The 20,738-nt window shown below is 50.5% G+C and overlaps 1 protein-coding gene and 1 long non-coding RNA gene across 4 annotated transcripts; one reads left to right on the top strand and one right to left on the bottom strand.

The window, feature by feature from the left end:
• Positions 1-383: 383 nt before the first annotated feature.
• Positions 384-10,649, bottom strand: MAGEA4 (MAGE family member A4). Of its 3 annotated transcripts, none has more exons than XM_055376102.1 (3): positions 10,557-10,649; positions 2,028-2,099; positions 384-1,952 (listed from the first exon to the last, which is right to left on the bottom strand). In XM_055376102.1, the coding sequence occupies exon 3, from the start codon at positions 1,885-1,887 to the stop codon at positions 937-939; it is 951 nt and encodes a 316-aa protein (XP_055232077.1). In that variant the 5' UTR covers positions 1,888-1,952; positions 2,028-2,099; positions 10,557-10,649; the 3' UTR covers positions 384-936. The 3 variants fall into 3 exon arrangements, with proteins under 3 accessions (XP_055232077.1, XP_063559363.1, XP_030861724.2); XM_063703293.1 differs by lacking the exon at positions 10,557-10,649 and adding an exon at positions 9,189-9,277; XM_031005864.2 differs by lacking the exon at positions 10,557-10,649 and adding an exon at positions 5,836-5,968.
• A 1,578-nt stretch (positions 10,650-12,227) lies between these two features.
• On the top strand, positions 12,228-20,355 carry LOC101136034 (uncharacterized). Its single transcript, XR_002004201.3, has 3 exons — positions 12,228-12,373; positions 13,695-13,754; positions 19,997-20,355. It is a non-coding gene; the product is annotated as an uncharacterized lncRNA (long non-coding RNA).
• The last annotated feature ends 383 nt before the right edge of the window (positions 20,356-20,738 follow it).

Here is a 20,738-nt window from a genome sequence, read left to right as displayed (position 1 = left end):
TCTGTTCATCCACTGTCAAAAAGGAACTGCTCAGAGCACTTTTCCAATCTGGGCTTTTCCCTCTCCCTCTGAGATTCTGGCCCTGGACCCACCAAGCTTCATTAGAATCAGATCCCTCAGAAGAAAATGCAGTTTCCCAAAGCCCAAAAGGCCCCACACAGGGAATTTACACCCGACCACTCTCACCTGGAACCCCATACCCACACTCCTTACTTTTCCCCTACATCTTAGAGGACATCTTGTCACCTTAATTATCTGACCGCGCTCCTAGACTCTTAATACCCTGCCGGTAGGTGTGTGTCTGGCTTACCCTAGTATCTCCACTACTAATCCTGGGCCTTCCACAGAGCAGATGCTCAGTGCATAGAGAAGAAATGAGCCAGTTAACAGAAAGAATTATTTATTCAGATTTAATTTCTCTTACATTCACGAAGCCAAGGAAATCCAGGTATGCATATATATTTTTTAAATTTTACAGAATAGACTGAGGCATAAGGCAGGAATTAAGTATCTTTTAATTTATCTCACGTATTTCACGGTGAATTCACACTTCTAAATACTTACTCCACTGCTGTTATTATGTCCCAAATTCACAAAAGAGAACGGATTTCCCAATCTGAATAAAAAACAAGACTCTTACTCCTAAACTATATTAACAGCAATATACGTAACTACGATTCATAAACTTGGATGCTGAAGTTAATTTAACCATCCACTAAAAGGAACATCTGAACAATTGTAAAAGGAAACAGAGATAAATCTCCAAGTCATCCAACAAAACAGAAACCCACTACACTAAGAACACTGACTATTTTCTTCAAACAGAGTGAAGAATGGGCCTCATGTTACACGAGGCAAGGGAAGCTGCTGCACAGGGCCGTTAGATGCGCTGGCCCAGCCCTGCCCCTTCCCCACGGCCCTGGCTGCAACTCATGCTCAGACTCCCTCTTCCTCCTCTAACAAAGCTGCTTCACGCAGGGATGGGTAGGCAATGCGAACTCTTGCATTGACCCTGACCACATGCTCCAGGACTTTCACGTAGGTGGTTTCAGCCAGAGCCCTTGGACCCCACAGGAACTCATAGCGCGCAGGATCACTGCCGGGTACCTGCCGGTACTCCAGGTAGTTTTCCTGCACCCAATCTTGGGTGAGCAGTTTCCTGGGCTCCCCATAGACACCGTGCTCCCTCCCATCATACACACCCATCACACCCAGCTCCTCCCAGATTTCCTCCTCAGAGGCGCTGTCGCCCTCCATTGCAATTGTGCCCAGGACGATTATCAGAAGACCTGTCTTGGGAAAGATCTTATTACCCAGCAGGCCATCATAGGAAAGGCCCAGGCAGGTGACAAGGGTGTAGGTGTTGCTGGTGGGGTCCACTTCCTTCACGTCAATGCCAAAGATCATCTTCAGGGACTCGGAGGCTTTGCCGAAGATCACAGGAAAGCAGTGCTTGTAATTTTTGACGACTCTCTCCAGCATTTCTGCCTTTGTGACCAGCTCCTTGGCTCGATACTTGCGGAGCAGAAAATGAGCCAACTCATCCACCTTCTTACTGAGTGCTTCTCGGAACAAGGACTCTGCGTCAGGCGAGGTGCTTGGCCCCTCCTCCTCTTGGCTGCTGGAACCCTCATTGGGTTGCCTCCAGCAAGTGAAGCTGAGGGTAGTGGGTAAGGCAGAGGCTCCCTGAGGACTCTGGGGAGGACCTGCTGACTCAGCAGCAGGCACTTCCTCCAGGGTGCCAGGGACCAGAGGAGAGGAGGAGGAGACAGCAGCCTCCTGCTCCTCAGTAGTAGGAGCCTGCGCACCCACCAGGCCCAGGGCCTCTTCTTGGGCCTCAAAGCCTTCCTCAGGCTTGCAGTGCTGACTCTTCTGCTCAGAAGACATGATGACTCTGGTCAGGGCAGCAGGCAACAGTGCAGGCAAAAGCTGGGCAATGGGGACCCACAGGCCTACGGAGAGAGGGAGCATGTGAGAGACCTCAGCTGAGAACCAAATCTTAGAGGCTCTAACAAAGGCTTACTTACAGATCTTCTCCTTGGTGCTCCTCTGTGGCCTCCAGGGAATCCTGTCCTCCGGTTGGCCTGTCTGCTCAGAACCTGAAGGAGGAAGTGAGAGAGCACCTCAGGGTATAGCCGGCCAGCAGAGGTCGATTCTGCAGGACTAATGGTAGGGAGGTGAGGCCAGACTCTTTGGAGTCCCACGTGTCCTGTGGCAGGTGGGGCCCTTGGCGTGCATTCAGGGCAAACATTCACTGCTGGCACAGCCTGTGCATCCTCTGCTCTGTAACCTGAGGACACTGTCTCAGACCAAGGCCTCACTGCCTTGTTCCTGGAGCTCCTAGGAGAGGAATCCATGGGCCCTTAGGGTGCAGACTGTAAGCACAGCCCTGGTCCCTCAGTGCCATCAAGAGGGTAGGCTGGACTCTGTGATGTCCCCACTCTCATGGAGTGGATGATCCCCACTGTGTTCACTCAGGGCCCTCACATTTCTCCAGGCAGGGCCTGGATCCCACTCTTTTGCTGGCCTGAGAAACTCAGATCAAGAGCTCACATGCCTGAGAGGGAACAGGACCTAAGAAGCCCCACATCTGGCCACCTGTGCCTAGGTCTTCCGAAGAACGACAGCAAAAGATGTCGAAATTCATTGGAACTCATGTGTCCTGGGTGCGGAGCCTGCTTGGTCCTCACCTCAACTCCTGGCAGAGCCTGGGACCCTCCCTCTACTGACCTGGGTGCAGCCCCCTCAGACCAAGGCCTCCCCCTCCGTGACACCAGTGATCCCAGAATAAGAGAGGGACCTCAGCAGAAAGCCAAGCCCACGCTCTCTGGGGTGACAACAGGAGCAGGGCTGATTTCTGTGGGGTCATCATCTGCGTTCTGGCCCTGTGGTACCCTCAATCCTCCCTCACATTCCTCACCAGGACTCTTGGCAGATCCTGGGACCACTGTCTGTAGACCAGATGGGGGTCCCTGTGGTGACCTGAGTCACCCTCTGAGAACAAGGTCCTCACCTCACTGAGATCTGGAATCAGAAATGAGAAGGAGCCACATCCTGTCACCCCTGTGTGGGGTGCCCAGGGCTGACCCCTTTGGTTCTGGGGTGAGGGTTCTGATGGCCTCCTGAGGGTTACTCATGTTTGTTCCTGACAGGGCCTGCCCTTCCTCAACCCCCAACCCCCTGAGATGAGCAAACATTGCCCCTTTACTCCAAAACCTCATCTCCCTGAAGGTTCCCCAACTTCCTGCCTGTGGAACAAGTGAAATTGGCACATACGGCCATCCCTCCTCTGGTCCCCCCTGAGCTAAGAACAGGGGACAGCCAGACTCTGTGGGGTCCCGTCTTTCTGAGCCACAGGTATCCCCATTCCTCGTGAAGTGTGGCACACCTTGGGTCCTGTAGATCCAGGGACTCCTCCCTCTGCGGACCTGAAGTACCACCCCTCAGACCATGGCCCTCTCCTCTCTGTGACCTCGAAGATGCAGGAAGTATGAGCTACAGGTGTCTACCTTGCCCAGGACCTCCCAGGGCCCAGGTCTCCACTGATCTGGAATGCAAGGCCCCCTGAGTCCTCCCTCGTCTTCCTTTCCTTGATCCTGGAAGGGCTTGGAACCCACCCCTCTGCTGACCTGAGTTGCCATCCCTTGGATTCCCGAGGCTAAAAGAGGAGGCACCTCATTCTCAGACAGGGGTGCGGTGGGCTCCCTGCCTTGGGGTGCTGGGTCTCCTGAGGCCTTCCTCATCTCCCAGGAGGGCCAGAGTCCTCCCTCTGCTACCCTGAGGCTCTGCTCATGATACCAAACCCTCTCCCTCCTTCAGCCCTCGATGTGGATGTAAAGATCCGAGTGCCTGACCATTCCCAGGTCTTCCCGGGGTTGACTGCAGGGGAAAAAATGGATTCTGCAAAACGGAGTTGGGGATGGGGCTGGGCATGTTGGAATGCGGATGGGGTGGGGGTGTAGGGCCCTCAGTTCCCTCTCAAGGTCCTGACCCCGATGCCAGGCAGAGCCTGGGCCCTGCCTTGGGCACACCAAGCTCTTGACTCTAGAGTCCCCTGTAGCTTTAGTGGCAGTGGGAGCTGGGATGGCCTAGCCTGAGAAGTCCTCCCCCAGGTGGTCCAGGACTGGCAGCAGGAGCTGTGCTGGATTATTTGGGTTCCTCTATCTTGGGTGGGGGCCTCCTCAGTCCTTCCTCAGAGTCTCACCTTGCCTCGCCACAGAGCTTGGGCCCGCTACCCTCAGCCGATCTCAATTGGCCCCTCAGGACTATGCCCTTGATTCTCTGACCCCCAAAAAACATCCCAGCACCAAGCCTGGGGTTTCCCTGGATTGATAGCAGAAAGGGAACTGGATTCTGCCTGGTGAGGGTGGAGGGCAAGGAATGGGAAATGGTGCAGCGAAATGGCAGCGGATTTGTGGGAGTGGGGGTTAGACTAGGATCTTGGGGGACCTCAGTTCCCTCTCAGGTTTCTGACTTTGACTCCTGGCAGGGCCTGGGCCATGCCCTCTCCTAACCAGCCCTTCCCTGATCACACCAACCTCTGACTCCAGAGTCCCCTGTGGCTTAAACAAACGCGTTGCGAAGGGGGCGGAGGTGGGGAGCAGCCCAGTCTGAGAAGTCAGCCTCCGCGGGGTAGTCCAGGGCTGGGACCCTCTATCAGGGATAGGGGTTTCCTGAATCCTCTCTCAGAGTCTCACTTTGCCTCTTCACAAAGCCTGGGCCACCTTCCCTCTGCCGATCTCAAGCCACCCTTCAGACCCAGAAACTCACTTCCCTCTAACCCTCAATCCACAAGTCAGTGGCATCACATCTGGCCACCCAGGGCTTGCCTGGATTGAAAGCAGGGGTGGAACCGGATGCTGCACTGATAGGGATGAATGTAGGGGTGGGGGAGGGGGGTATGAGGCTGGTTGGGGGGTTGGGGAGGATAGGGGCACAGGTGGGGAATGGGGGTACAGATAGGGTAGGGAGTGCAGATGGGAACGGGGTAGGGGATAGGAATGGGGGTGGGGGACACTCAGCCCTCTCCTAGGGTCCTGACGTTGATGCCTGGCAGAGCCTACCCCCACCAGTCCTGCACTGATCACACCAAGCTCTGACTCCATAGTCCCCTGCGGCTTAAGCGGCAGTGGGGTGGTGGGCGTCCCAGACTCAGAAGTCCGCCCACGGGTGGCCCAGGACTGGAAGCAGGAGGGGTGCCAGATTATTTGGGGTAGTCTATCTGGGGTGGAGAGGGCCTCCCGACTTCTCCCTCAGCTTCTCACTATGCCACCTCACAGAGCCTGGACCCGCTTCCCTCTGCCAATCCCAAGCTGCCTGTCAGACTGAGAAGCTAGCTTCTCTCTAACCCCCAATGCACAAGTCACTGGCATCACATCCAGGCACCTGGAGCTTCCCTGGGTTGAAAGCAGAAACGGAATGCGATTCAGCCTGGCTGGGGATAGTGGTGTTGGGGTGGGGGATGAGGACATAAGGGTAGTGGGGGTTTGGGGAGGATAGGGGTGCTGGTGGGGGATAGGGTGCAGATGGGGTTGGGAGTGTGGATGGGAATGGGAATGGGGCGGGGGATGGGAATGGGGCTGGGGGACCCTCAGCCCTCTCTTACAGTCCTGAGGTTGATGCCTGGCAGAGCCTGCCCTCACCAGTCTTGCACTGATCACCCCAAGCTCTGACTGCAGAGTCCCCTGCGACTTCACAGGCAGTGGGGTGGTGGGCGCCCCAGACTCAGAAGTCCGCCCACGGGTGGCCCACGGCTGGTAGCAGGAGTGGTGCGGGATTATTTGGGGTCATCTCTCTGGGGTGGGGGTCTCCTGAGTCCTCCCCTCAGCGTCTCACCTTGACTCCTCACAGGGCCTGGCCCGCTTCCCTCCGCCAATCCCAAGCTGCTGGTCAGGCAGAGGAGCTCGCTTGTCTCTAGCCCCCAATGCGCAAGTCAGTGGCATCACATCCGGCCACCCGGGGCTTTCTTGGGTTGCAAGCGGAAGCGCAACCCGATTCAGCATGGATGAGGGTGGGAGGGGTGAAGTCGGTGGGAGGGGTGAGGTCGGTGGAAGAAGCGGGTTTTGGGGGGTGGGAGATGGCGGTATGAGGGTGGTGGGGGGTTTGGGAGGATGGGAGGATGGGAGTGTGGATGGGTTTGTGCGTGCGAATGGGAACGGGAACGGAGTAGGGGATGGGAATGCCATTGGGGGATGGGAATAGGGGTGCGGTACGCTAAGCCGGCCTTTACGGTCCTGAGGTTGATGCCTGGCAGAGCCTGCCCTCAACAGTCTTGCACTGTTCACCCAAAGCTCTGACTCCGGAGCCCCCTGCAACTTCAGAGGCAGTGGGGTGGTGGGCGCCCCAGACTCAGAAGTCCCCCCACGAGTGGCCCAGGGCTGGGAGCATGAGTGGTTCGGGATTATTCAGGATTGTCTATCTGCGGTGGGGGCCTCCTGAGTCCTCCCTCAGCGTCTCACCTTGACTCCTCACAAGGCCTGGCCCGCTTCCCTCCACCAATCCCAAGCTGCTGGTCAGAGCAGCTCGCTTTTCTCTAACCCCCAATGCGCCAGTCAGTGGCATCACATTCCGGCACCTGCGGCTTTCTTGGGTTGAAAGCGGAAGCAGAACCCGATTCAGCGTGGATGGGGGTGGGAGGGGTGAGGTCGGTGGAGGGGGCGCGTTGTGGGGGTGGGTTGAAAGCAGAAGCGGAACCCGATTCAGTGTGGATGGGGGTGGGAGAGGTGAGGTTGGTGGAGGGGCCCCGGGTTTTGGTGTGGGAGATGGTAGTGTGAGAGAGGTGCGGGGTTGAGGATAGGAGTCTGGTGGGGGATGGGGGCGCGGATGGGTTTGGGAGTGCAAATAGTAATGGGAAAGGGGACGGGGTGGGGGATGGGAATGGGGGTGGGGTACGGTTAGCCCTCTCTTAGGGTCCTGAGATTGATGCCTCGTAGAGCCTGCCCTCACTAGTCTTACACTAACCACCCCAAGCTCGGACTCCAGAGTCCCATGCGACTTCACAGGCAGTGGGGTGGAGGGCGCCCCAGACTTAGAAGTCCGCCCACGGGTGGCCCACGGCTGGTAGCAGGAGTGGTGCAGGATTATTTGGGGTCCTGTATCTGGGGTGGGGACCTCCTGAGTCCTCCCTCAGCGCCTCACCTTGACTCCTCACAGGGCCTGGCCCGCTTCCCTCCACCAATCCCAAGCTGCTGGTCACAGAGCAGCTCGCTTCTCTCTAACCCCCAATGCGCAAGTCAGTGGCATCACATCCGGGCCCCTGGGACTTTCTTGGGTTGAAAGAGGAAGCAGAAATCAGATTCAGCGTGGATGGGGGTGGGAGGGGTGAGGTCGGTGGAGGGGGCGGGTTTTTGGGGGTGGGTTGAAAGCGGAAGCAGAACGTGATTCAGTGTGGATGGGGGTGGGAGGGGTGAGGTTGGTAGAAGGGCCCGGGTTGTTGGGGTGGGAGATGGCGGTATGAGAGAGGTGGGGGGTTGAAGAGGAGATGAGTGCTGGTGGGGGATGGGGGCGTGGATGGTTTGGGAGTGCAAATGGTAATCAGAAAGGGGACGTGGTGGGGGATGGGAATAGGGGTGGGGTACACTTAGCCCTCTCTTAGGGTGCTGAGGTCAATGCCTGGCAGAACCTGCCCTCACTAGTCTTACACTAATCAACCCAAGCTCTGACTCCAGAGTCCCCCGCAACTTCAGAGGCAGTGGGGTGGTGGGCGCCCCAGGCTCAGAAGTCCGCCCACAGGTGGCCCACGGATGGTATGAGTGGTGCGGGATTATTTGGGGTCGTCTATCTGGGGTGGTGGCCGCCTGAGTCCTCCTCAGCGTCTCACCTTGACTCCCCACAGGGCCTGGCCCGCTTCCCTCCGCCAATCCCAAGCTGCTGGTCAGACAGAGCAGCTCGCTTCTCTCTAACCCCCAATGCGCAAGTCAGTGGCATCACATCCGGGCCCCTGGGGCTTTCTTGGGTTGAAAGCGGAAGCGGAAACACGATTCAGCGTGGATGGGGGTGGGAGGGGGGAGGTCGGTGGAGGGGGCGGGTTTTTGGGAGTGGGTTGAAAGCGGAAGCAGAACCCGATTCACCGTGGATGGGGGTGGGAGGGGTGAGGTTGGTGGAGGGGCCCCGGTTTTTGGGGTGGCAGATGGCGGTATGACACAGGTGGGGGGTCGAGGAGGGGTGCAGGTGGGGGATGGGGGCACGGATGGGTTTAGGAGTGCAAATGGTAATGGGAAAGGGGACGTGGTGGGGGATGGAAATAGGGGTGGGGTACGCTTAGCCCTCTCTTAGGGTCCTGAGATTGATGCCCGGCAGAGCCTGGCCTCACTAGTCTTACACTAAACACCCCAAGCTCTGACTCCAGAGTCCCCTGCGACTTCAGAGGCAGTGGGGTGGTGGGCGCCCCAGGCTCAGAAGTCCGCCCACAGGTGGCCCACGGCTGGTAGCAGGAGTGGTGCGGGATTATTTGGGGTCATCTCTCTGGGGTGGGGGTCTCCTGAGTCCTCCCCTCAGCGTCTCACCTTGACTCCTCACAGGGCCTGGCCCACTTCCCTCCGCCAATCCCAAGCTGCTGGTCAGGCAGAGGAGCTCGCTTGTCTCTAGCCCCCAATGCGCAAGTCAGTGGCATCACATCCGGGCCCCTGAGGCTTTCTTGGGTTGAAAGCGGAAGCGGAAACACGATTCAGTGTGGATGGGGGTGGGAGGGGGTAAGTCGGTGGAGGGGGCGGGTTTTTGGGAGTGGGTTGAAAGCGGAAGCGGAACCCGATTCAGCGTGGATGGGGGTGGGAGGGGTGAGGTTGGTGGAGGTGCCTTGGTTTTTGGGGTGGCAGATGGCGGTATGACAGAGGTGGGGGGTCGAGGAGGAGTGCTGGTGGGGGATGGGGGCGCGGATGGGTTTAGGAGTGCAAATGGTAATGGGAAAGGGGACGTGGTGGGGGATGGGAATACGGGTGGGGTACGCTTAGCCCTCTCTTAGGGTCCTGAGATTGATGCCTGGCAGAGCCTGGCCTCACTAGTCTTACACTAAACACCCCAAGCTCTGACTCCAGAGTCCTCTGCGACTTCAGAGGCAGTGGGGTGGCGGGCGCCCCAGGCTCAGAAGTCCGCCCACAGGTGGCCCACGGCTGGTAGCAGGAGTGGTGCGGGATTATTTGGGGTCTTCTATCCGGGGTGGGGGCCTCCTGAGTCCTCCCTCAGCGTCTCACCTTGACTCCTCACAGGGCCTGGCCCGCTTCCCTCCGCCAATCCCAAGCTGCTGGTCAGACAGAGCAGCTCGCTTCTCTCTAACCCCCAATGCGCAAGTCAGTGGCATCACATCCGGGCACCTGGGACTTTCTTGGGTAGAAAGCGGAAGCGGAAACCCGATTCAGCGTGGATGGGGGTGGGTTTTTGGGGGTGGGTTCAAAGCGGAAGCACAACCCAATTCAGCATGGATGGGGTGGGAGGGGTGAGGTTGGTGGAGGGGCCCCAGTTTTTGGGGTGGGAGATGGCGGTGTGAGAGAGGTGGGGGGTTGAGGAGGATAGGAGTGCTGGTGGGGGATGGGGGCGCAGATGGGTTTGGGAGTGCAAATAGTAATGGGAAAGGGGACGGGGTGGGGGATGGAAATAGGGGTGGGGTATGCTTGGCCCTCTCTTAGGGTCCTGAGGTTGATGCCTGCCAGAGCCTGCCCTCACTAGTCTTACACTAACCACCCCAAGCTCGGACTCCAGAGTCCCATGTGACTTCAGAGGCAGTGGGGTGGAGGGCGCCCCAGACTCAGAAGTCCACCCCCGGGTGGCCCACGGCTGGTAGCAGGAGTGGTGCGGTATTATTTGGAGTCGTCTATCTGGGGTGGGGGCCTCCTGAGTCCTCCCTCAGCGTCTCACCTTGACTCCTCACAGGGCCTGGCCCGCTTCCCTCCACCAATCCCAAGCTGCTGGTCAGACAGAGCAGCTCGCTTCTCTCTAACCCCCAATGCGCAAGTCAGTGGCATCACATCCGGGCCCCTGGGGCTTTCTTGGGTTGAAAGAGGAAGCGGAAATCAGATTCAGCGTGGATGGGGGTGGGAGGGGTGAGGTCGGTGGAGGGGGCGGGTTTTTGGGGGTGGGTTGAAAGCGGAAGCGGAACGTGATTCAGTGTGGATGGGGGTGGGAGGGGTGAGGTTGGTAGAAGGGCCCGGGTTGTTGGGGTGGGAGATGGCGGTATGAGAGAGGTGGGGGGTTGAAGAGGAGAGGAGTGCTGGTGGGGGATGGGGGTGTGGATGGTTTGGGAGTGCAAATGGTAATCAGAAAGGGGACGTGGTGGGGGATGGGAATAGGGGTGGGGTACGGGAATAGGGGTGGGGTACGCTTAGCCCTCTCTTAGGGTGCTGAGGTCGATGCCTGGCAGAGCCTGCCCTCACTAGCCTTACATTAATCAACCCAAGCTCTGACTCCAGAGTCCCCTGCAACTTCAGAGGCAGTGGGGTGGTGGGCGCCCCAGACTCAGAGGTCCGCCCACGGGTGGCCCACGGCTGGTAGCAGGAGTGGTGCGGGATTATTTGGGGTCGTGTATCTGGGGTGGGGGCCTCCTGCGTCCTCCCTCAGCGTCTCACCTTGACTCCTCACAGGGCCTGGCCCGCTTCCCTCCGCCAATCCCAAGCTGCTGGTCAGACAGAGCAGCTCGCTTCTCTCTAACCCCCAATGCGCAAGTCAGTGGCATCACATCCGGGCACCTGGGGCTTTCTTGGGTTGAAAGCAGAAGCAGAACCCGATTCAGTGTGCATGGGGGTGGAAGGGGTGAGGTCGGTGGGTGGGGTGAGGTCAGTGGGACGGATGAGGTCGGTGGAGGGGGCGGGTTTTTGAGGGTGGGAGATGGCGGTATGAGGGTGGTGGGGGGTTTGGGAGGATGGGGAGCTGGTGGAGGATGGGAGTGTGGTTGGGTTTGTGAGTGCGAATGGGAATGGGAACGGGGTAGGGGATGGGAATGGGGTTGGGGAATGGGAATAGGGGTGTGGTATGCTCAGCTGGCTTTTACGGGCCTGAGGTTGATACCTGGCAGAGCCTGCCCTCACCACTCCTGCACTGATCACCCCAAGCTCTGACTCGAGTCCCCTGCGACTTCAGAGGCAGTGGGGTGGAGGGCGCCCCAGACTCAGAAGTCCACCCACGGGTGGCCCAGGGCTGGCAGCAAGAGTGGTGCAGGATTATTTGGCATCGTCTGTCTGGGGTGGGGGCCTGAGTCCTCCCTCAACGTCTCACCTTGACTCCTCACAGGGCCTGGCCCGCTTCCCTCCGCCAATCCCAAGCTGCTGGTCAGACAGAGAAGCTTGCTTCTCTCTAACCCCCAATTCGCAAGTCAGTGGCATCACATCCGGGCCCCTGGGCTTTCTTGGGTTGAAAGAGGGAGCGCAACCCGATTCAGCGTGGATGGGGGTGGGAAGGGTGAGGTCGGTGGAGGGGGCGGGTTTTCGGGGGTGGGAGATGGCGGTATGAAGGTGGTGGGGTGTTTGGGAGGATGGGGAGCTGCTGGAGGATGGGAGTGTAGATGGGTTTGTGAGTGCGAATGGGAAGGGGTTAGGGGATGGGAATGGGGTTGCGGGATGGGAATAGCGGTGTGGTACGCTCAGCTGGCTTTTAGGGTCCTGAGGTTGATGCCTGGCAGAGCCTGCCCCCACCAGTCTTGCACTGATCACCCCAAGCTCTGACTTCAGAATCCCCTGAGGCTTAAGTGGCAGTGGGGTGGTGGCCCCCCCCCCAGACTGAGAAGTCTCCAGGAGTGGCCCAGGGCTGGCAGCAGGGGTGGTGTTGGATTTTTTGTGGTCGTCTATGTGGGGTGGGGTTCCTCCTGAGCCCTCCCTCAGCATCTCACCTTGCCTCCTTATAGAGCCTGGGCGGGCTTCCCTCCGCCAATCTCAAGCTGCGAGTCAGACGCAGAAGCTCGCTTGTCTCTAACCCCCAGTGCGCAAGTCAGTGGCATCACATCCGGGCAGCTGGGGCTTTCCTTGGTTGAAAGCGGGGGCGGAACCGGGGATCCTGCCTGGATGGGGGTATGGGTGTTGGGGGGTGGGGGTGCAGGTGTGGGGTGGGGGATGAGGGTGCGGGGGTTGAATTGGGGATGGGGGTATGAGGGTGGCGCGGGGTTGGGGAGGATGGGGTGCTGGTAGGGGATGAGGGTGTGGATTGGGTTAGGAGTGTGGAAGGGAATGGGAATTGGGTGGGGGATAGGAATGGGGGCGGGGAACCCTCAGCTCTCTCTTAGGGTCCTGACTTTGACGCCTGGCACAGCCTGCCCCCACCTTGCCTCCTCACAGAGCCTGCGCCTGCTTCCCTCCGTGGATCTCGAGTTGCTGGTCAGACCAATGCGCAAGTCAGGGATGTCACATCCGGGCCACTTGGATTGACAGCAGGGGCGGAACCGGATTCGGCCAGGGTGGGAGTTGGGGTGGGGGAGGAGGCGAGAGGTCCTGGGGTTAGGGGTTGAGGTAGGCGTGCCCCTCAGTCCTTCGATTCCTGGCATAGCCTGGACCCCTGTTCTCTGCGGATGGTGTCTTCTCCCCTCAGACCAAGGTTCTGACTCCGAGTCCCCTGAGGTCACAGTGGGGGGAGAGGTGTCCTTGGGCGACAAAGCCGCTGGGGTCTTCCAGGGCTGACAGGAGGGACTAAGCTGGATTCTGTGGCCCCTCTTTGAGCGGGGGTGGACCCCCAGTCTTCACTCAGGAGGGTCTTCTTCCTGGGTCCTGGCTCTTTGTTGAAGTGATGGGTTGGAGATGCTCTTTTTATTTCACCTCTGAGCATTTGCCCAGCTGTACCCCTTGCAGAAAATGGCTGCAGGTACCAGGCGAGGTGTTCCCTGGGTGGCTGCAGCACCCGTTATTGTAGTGACCTCTGTGAGAAGATGCACGCCTTCCCACGGGGGCTCCTCCCCAGCCAGAGCTGGACTTTGGAAACCTTTTTTCCTCAAAGAAATATATTTTACATATCTTCCAAGGATATATATAGGTAGCAACATATATATTTATTTCTATGAAAGAATACCTACCCTTAGTTTGCATGATTCACTCTGATACCCTATTCAACTTCTATTCCATTGTTTATGTTCTGTTAAAATAATTCTTTTCGAGACCAGCCTGGCCAACAGGGTGAAACACTGTCTTCACTAAATATAGAAAAAAAATTAAAAAATTAGCTGGGCGTGGTGGTGGGCGCCTGTAATCCCAGCTACTTGGGAGGCTGAGGCAGGAGAATCTCTTGAACCTGGTAGGCGGAGGTTGCAGTGAGCCAAGATTGAGTCATTGCACTCCAGCCCGGGCGACAGTCTCAATAATAATAATAATAATAATAATAATAATAATAATAATAATGCTAATCCTCATCCACTAAGTTGGTTTCAGGTTGTAATTAGCAGATCTCCGGAACCATACTGCCTTAACCAACCCAATTTTCCTGCTGTCCTGCTATTACCCTAGGGTTACTGGAATCGTGTTTTGAGGTGCTGCCTCAGATTGTGCAGTGCAGTGAGGTGGAAATTTTAAATGTTCATCCTATTCATTCTGTCATCTGACGTCTAGGCAGGCTATAGACTTCAACATCCCTGCAGCCAATCCCCCTCCAACTGACACCGCCCCAAACATAAGTACCAGTTCAACACAGTCCTCAGTCTCAACCAGGACTTTCTGTGTTTTGTTGCTTAGATTTTATTGCTTATATTGTTGTTTTTTCTTTCTTTCTTTTTCTCTTCTATAATTTTCCAGAGTTGATTTGGGAACCAGAGAACAGCAGCCTAAGTTTGACTGTAATTTTGGCAGCTACAGGTAAGACACTAAATTGTAAATAATTTAAGCAGAATTGACATTTTTACAATGTTCTGCTCCTGATCAATGAATATGTTATGCTCCTTTACTTATTTCAAACTCCTTTTACCTGAATCTATCAGTATACTTTGATAGTTTCCTCTAGAAAGACCTTACACATTTTTCTTAGGCTTCTTTTTTGGTAATTCTTGGATTTTGTTGCTATTGCAAATGGCATATTTTCTATTAATTGTTCTAATTAATGGAAATTAATTAACTCTAATAGTTATTGCTATTGTGTGGCAGAGAATTTGATTTTGCTATAGTAATCTGTTGTACACCTCATTCTGAAAACCCATTGACTTGAATATTCCACATGACTTTTTCTTTGAATTTTGAAGAATGATAAGGGTATTATCACTAAACATTATGTATTTTTCCTATATTCATGCCCCTTATTTATTATGATACTTATAGCTCTGACTTTGTGTCTCAATGATGATTTAAAACGTAGAGATAATAGCCTACATCTACTTCGTGTTCCTGCCTTTAATGATAATTCTTTGAACTTCTTAAATTTGTTTGCTGTTGATTTTAGGAAATGTATGTTCTCTTTCAATATAGGTTAACTAAATATTTTTACCATGAACTCATATTGAATTTCTTCCAAAAGCTTTTCCTGTACCCATTGATGTGATAAATTTTTTCTTCTCTATTTTGTATGTAAAAAATTACAATGAAACTTTTTTTTCTAATGTTAAATCGTATTTTCTTTCCTTGGGTAGAGCTTGTTTGTTCATTTAATATTCTACTAATTTACGTAAGATATTTGCTGCTATGTAAGAGAGCTTGTTTATGTGTTTTTTCCATCGGGAGTGGGGGGTGGTCCTCATCTGATTTTTGAATCCAGAAGGGTTAATCTGGGAGAATGAATTGAAGAATTGTCTATATTTTGCGTGCTTTGAAGAGTTGAGATAAGATGATGGTTAGTTTTCCTTGATCATTTGGTGGAATCAGCCTCCAAAACTGACTAACCTGGGACGTTTGAGGGTGGCTTGAGCTTTGAATATTGTATAGTTTCAGTTTGTGTCGTTTAATTGAAGTTTTCTTTTTGGATCAATTTGGTCATTTGTTTATTTTATTTCTACAAAATAGTTTCATTTAGGATTTCATTTTTAATGGCATGATATTTACGACAAAAAACTTTTTTTATCAGGGAAGGCTCACACATATAGAATAATAGAGAGACTAACATAATGAACCCAGCATACCTGACACTCAGCATCAACAACCTTAAATACACGGCAAATCTGGTTCCAGTTAGACACTCACCTGCCTGCATCTCAGCTGCTGGAATAATGTGGATCAAATCAAAGACAGCATACCATTTCATCTCTAAATAATTCAATATTCATTTTTAAAAGACAAAGACATTGTACCCAGCTGTACCCCTCGCAGAGAATGGCTGCAGGTACCAGGCGAGGTGTTCCCTGGGTGGCTGCAGCACCCGTGATTGTAGTCACCTCTGGGTCACAATCACTACAAATAAAAACCCAATACAATTCTCATTTCTAAAAAAATAAATAAATGATTATGAAATGTTCAACTGTTTTATGCACTTATCTAGAAGACTTATACTTTATAAAAATTTATTTGGATGAGTACCCAAAAATAGTATTACATAGTGATTTTTTGTAATTAAATCTTCTCTCACCTGTAGGTCCCCTCCACATGATCTGTTTTCTTGCCATTGCTTCGTTGTTGTTGGAAAGAAACATATCTTATGTTCTTTCCAGTTTTCCATAGTCTGGATTTGCAACACTGTGATGTCCTTTATCATATTCTCTAGCCCTTAATTTCTAGGGCTGCAAAATGGCCCAGGCTCGTCAGGTTTATGCCCTGCCCCAGTCATAAATAAGCCATTTCTCCAAATATCTGGTTCCTTTTAATGGGAAATGGTTCTAGAAATCTACTTCTGGGTGCTAGGTGTGCTCATTGCTACTTTTGCTTTTGGTGTTTAATTTAAAAGCTCTTTAACAAACAAAGTTATGTAAATTTTCTCATGTTTTCTTATAGAAGTTGTATAGTTTTTGCATTTTGCATTAGGTCTGTGATGTATTTTGAGTTAATTTCGTGAAATACCTAAGGATTTGTCTAGGTTATTATTATTATTTTTGTTTAGATACCCAGTTGTTCATGTACCAATTGTTGGAACAACTATACTTTCACCTTTATTGCCTTTGTTATAAATCACTTGATTATATGTGTGCAGGTCTATGCTGGGGCTCTATTCTGTTTTTTTTAATCTATGTGTTTTTTAATCCATTCACCAAATGAAATACATCTTGGATGCCTCTGTTTTTGGTGATTATGAAATAAGCTATTGTATACATTAATATACAATTTCTTATGTAGATGTAAGTTTCCAAATTAGTTGGATCAATACCTAGGAGTAGGATTGCTGAATCTTATCGTAAGACTATGTTCAGTTTTTTAAGAAAATGCCAAACTGTCTTCCAAAGTGCCTGTACCATTTTGCATTTTCACCATCAATGAATGAGAGTTTCTTTTGCTCCATATCTTCATGGACTTTTTTAATTATTATTGTAGACATTCTAATTAGGTGTGCAGTGGTACCTCATTTTAGTACACACTTCTCTAATGACAAAGGACGTTCAGCACTTTTATTATGCTTATTTGCCATCTGTATATCTTCTTTGGTGTAGTGTCTGTTCAGATCTTTGACTATTTTCATTTATTTCTATCGTCGAGTTTTAAGAATTTGTGTATATTGTAGAGACAAGTTGTTTATCACTTATGTATACTACAGATGTTTTCTCCTAGTCTGTAGCTTCTGTTTTTATTCTATTCACACTGTCTTTTGAAGAGCATACTATTTTTATTTTAATAAAGTCCAACTTGGCAAATTTTTCTTTCATTGATGATGCTTTTGGTGTTGAATTTAAAAACTCACCACCAAACTGAAAATTATGTAGATTTACTCTTATGTTTTTGTATAGAAGTTGTATGGATTTTGCATTTTGCATTAGGTCTATGATGTGTTTTGAGTTAATTTTTTTTGAAATATGTAAGGATATGTCTAGGTTATTATTATGTGTGTATAGATGTCCAGTGTTCAGGCAGCATTTGTTGGAAAAACTATACTTTTACCATTATTGCCTTTGTTCTAAATCACCTGACTTTATGTGTGCAGGTCTATTTCTGAGCCCTATCCTGTTTTATTAATCTATGTGTCTATTCTTTGCTAATGCTTATGTCCTCTGCCAAATTCATATTTTGAAGCTTTCGGCCCCAGTATTTCTGTATTTGGAGGTGGGGCCTTTAAGGAAGTAATGAATGTTAAAAGAGGTCATAAGGGTGGGGCCTTGATCCCATAGGATTAGTGTGCTTATGAGAAGGGACACAAGAAAGCACTCTTGTGCTTAAATGAGAACTCTCTCTCTCTCTCACCCTTCCTCCCTTCCTTCTCTCCATGCACATACACAGAAGAAATGCCAAGAATGGACATAATGAGAAAGGGCCATCTACAAGCCAGGAATAAGAAATTACAGCCTCCAGTCCTTTATCTGTGACTTTTAGTCTCCAAAACTGTGAAAAAAAATAAATTTCTGTTGTTTCAGCTACACAATCCATGGCATTTTGTTATGGAAGTCAAAGCTAACTAAGACATAACCCCAGGTAACAAGTTTTTCTTCTGTTTTCTTCTAGAAAAAAAAAGTATTTTTGACATTTAGGGCTATGATTCATTTTGAGTTACACTTTTATATGGGGCAAGGCATGTGCAATGGTTAGTTTTATGGGTCAACTTGTCTAGACTATAGTACTCAGTTGTGCGGTCAAACACTAGTCTAGATGTTTCTGTGAAGGTATTTTGTAGATGTGATCAGCATTTAAAATCAGTTGATTTTAAATAAAGCAGTTTACCTCCATAATGTGGGTGTGCCTCATACAATCAGTTGAAGGTCTTAAAAGACCAAGGTTTTCTGGAGAAGGAATTCTACCACAAGATTGGAACATAAAAACGCTGTGTCAGTTTCTAGCCTGCTGGCCTGTCCTATAGATTTTGGATGTATCAGACCTCATAATCACCTGAGACAATTCCTTAAAATACCTGTATTTTTCTCTCTCCCTTTTTAGATAGATAGATAGATAGATAGATAGATAGATAGATAGATAGATAGATAAAGTATGGATTGAAATTTAGTTTTGCATATGGATATCCAATTGTTCCAGACCCAATTGTTGAATACACTATCATTTCTCCCCTCTAATCTTCATTTGCATCTTTATCAATAAATAGTTATCTATAGATGCATATACATGTTGATTCATTCCTGGAGTTTATTCTCTTCTGTTGATATATTGCTGTAATTATGACAGTCCCACACTATACTGATCATTGTTAGTTTATAAGCCTTGAAATGAAGTAAGGTAACCCCTCCAACTTTGTTCTGTTTTTTAAAGTTTTCTTTGGCTATTCTAAGGCCCTTGCACTTCTATATGAATGTTAGAGTCAGCCTCCCAATTTCTATTTAAACATTTCTGGAATTTGATTTGGATTGCACTGAATCTTCCAAAAACCTCGAGGGAAAATGACATCTTAATATTCAGTCTTTTGACTAATGAATTAAGTTTATATCTCTATTTACTTAGTTTCTCATTAAATTTATCTCTGTAATGTTTTATAGTTTTCAGTGGACAGATCTTATACATCTTCTGTCATATTTATCCATTTAATATTTATTTTAAATTGCATTGTTTTGTCTCAATTGCCAATTGCTCATTGCTAGTATAAAAATACAGGTATAATGATCTATATCCAGTGCCATTGCTAAACTCTTATTAGTTCTAGAAGCATTTTTAAGATTGATAGAATTATCTGCATATGCTCTTATTTTCTGTAAATAAAGACAGTTCTACTTGTCTTTTTCCAATCTGAAGGCCTTTTTTGAAAAAAAAAAAACTAATTACACTGGGCAGAACCACAGGCACAGTGTTGATCTATTCTACTCAACACCACCCTGTTCCATGAACTCATCAGTCTTAGGTTGTATTTTTCTACAATGCAAACATCCTGCATGATTTCTGACATGTGAAAATCTGCCTCATTCACCCTACACTGTTAAAATCCAAACATGGGTACTGCACCTGCTGAGATGAGCATCACCCCACAGTTGAAACAAGATTCATAAGCTATCCAGTGGAGGAAGTGTATTCACTGAAGTTTGACAGCCTGAAAGCAGTGATTTCAGACTGGGGAAAACTGAAACCCCAGGAGACTTCTGTGGACACTGGGAAAAGGAAGTAAGATGGAAAAGTTCCCTGGTAGCAGCCAAGTGAGTGGTCTTCAAGATGTATAAGAGAAATTTTTAAGAGGGAAGTAGGGTGATTCACATTTACACATAGACTTAAATACAGCCAGATTATCTTGGAGAGATTTCTGGTAAAATACAATAATAATAGTAATTTTTTTAAAACTAGATAATGGTGAATGGCAGGAGAAAACAGAAAGAAGCATTGAAATGGAGTGACCTGGGGGAAAAGCTTGGAGGAAATACTCTCTCCCTGCCATGTGACCCACCCCAGTTGAACATGGGAGGAAAGGAGCAGCACTATCTGTTTGGGAAAGCTCTTTAGCAGTTCTAAAGAAATGCCCCTCTTTTCTTCAACCAGACCACTCTGGCTTCCTCCTCATCCTCCCGTCCCCTCCTCGTCTTTCCTCCTCTCTTCCTCTCTCTCCTCGCCCCTCCCTCTCATGACAATGTCCTGAGGGTGGTTTGTGATATCTAAGACCTTCTCCACGACAGGGCAACCATTGGCTAGGTAGTAGCTTGCTGACCAGTCAAAGCTCAGGGGTCTCGTTCGTCATTGTCCTGGGAGGGGTATGTATAGGGAGACCAGGCGGCCTGGAATAGACAATTGAGAGACGCTGGCGAAGATGACCAGGAAACGACGAGCCTCCAGCCCACTTTTGGAACAATCACCAGCCATCACCAAAATGGCGAGGAAGAGGAAAGCCCCCTCTCAACCTAGATCCAGAAGCCCCATCAAGATAAATGAACCACCTAGCCTCCTCCCTTTCTTGACCCTGACTCTTCCCTCCCAAGACTCCTACCCTGTCCTCACCTAGCACAACCCTCACCTCAGCCCATGCCTTTCTCATGAAGCCCCTGTTCCCGCCCCTTCTCCATCCTCTTTCCCCAAACCAATGCCCTTCTGAGATCTCCCTGTTGTCATTCCAGATTCCCAAGACTACTAGGAAGGGAAAAGGAACCCTTCAAGGAAGTTCCAGGAAAAACGTCTCTCCCAAAAAGACCACCGCTTCAGGAAAACCTGAGGAAGGGAGTGGGCCAACAGTATCCTGCCATTGTGACCAGCTGAACGAGGAACTCCATCAAAATGAGCCACAGCTGGACCAAAGCAGTGAGGAGACCTCCACCTTCTTCAGTGTCTCCCTGAGCAGTCAGTAATTTCAGGGCAAGCTGAGAGGTCTCCAGAGGTCTAACCCCAGATAAATAGCCAACAGGGTCTAGAGTACATTTTATACCCAACAGGGTATACCCCATGGTGATCAAAATAAAATAAACCTGTTGTAAAATGATGTGTGCGTCTGTGTGCTCTCTGATGGTGGGGAGGGAGGAAGGAGGGAAGAGGTGGGAGTTTGGGAAGGGATGGGGGTGGGGTCCTTCTTTAAATTCAACTTGTTCTTCTTTCTTTGGTTTCCTAGTGTGGATGTTTTGGTTATTGATTTTAGATACTATTTTCTAATATAAACATTTAAAATATGCTATAAATTTCCCTCAAGGAAATACTTTAGCTGAATCCCACAAATTTCTGTACATATAATTTTATTTTCATTCGACTTAATGTATTTTTAAAATTCTCCTAAGACTCCCTCTTTGGTTCATAGGGAATTTAGGAGCATATTTTAAAATTTCCAATATTTGGGCATTTTTCAGACATCATGGTGTTTGATTTTGAGCT

Source organism: Gorilla gorilla, chromosome X, assembly GCF_029281585.2.
Source record: "Gorilla gorilla gorilla isolate KB3781 chromosome X, NHGRI_mGorGor1-v2.1_pri, whole genome shotgun sequence".
NCBI lineage: Eukaryota > Metazoa > Chordata > Mammalia > Primates > Hominidae > Gorilla > Gorilla gorilla.
This window is presented reverse-complemented; position numbering and strand designations above follow the sequence as displayed.

What these genes read in the sequence shown, in the direction of transcription:
- MAGEA4 (XM_055376102.1), bottom strand. Translation starts at nt 1,887, where the DNA reads ATGTCTTCTGAGCAGAAGAGTCAGCACTGCAAGCCTGAGGAAGGCTTT.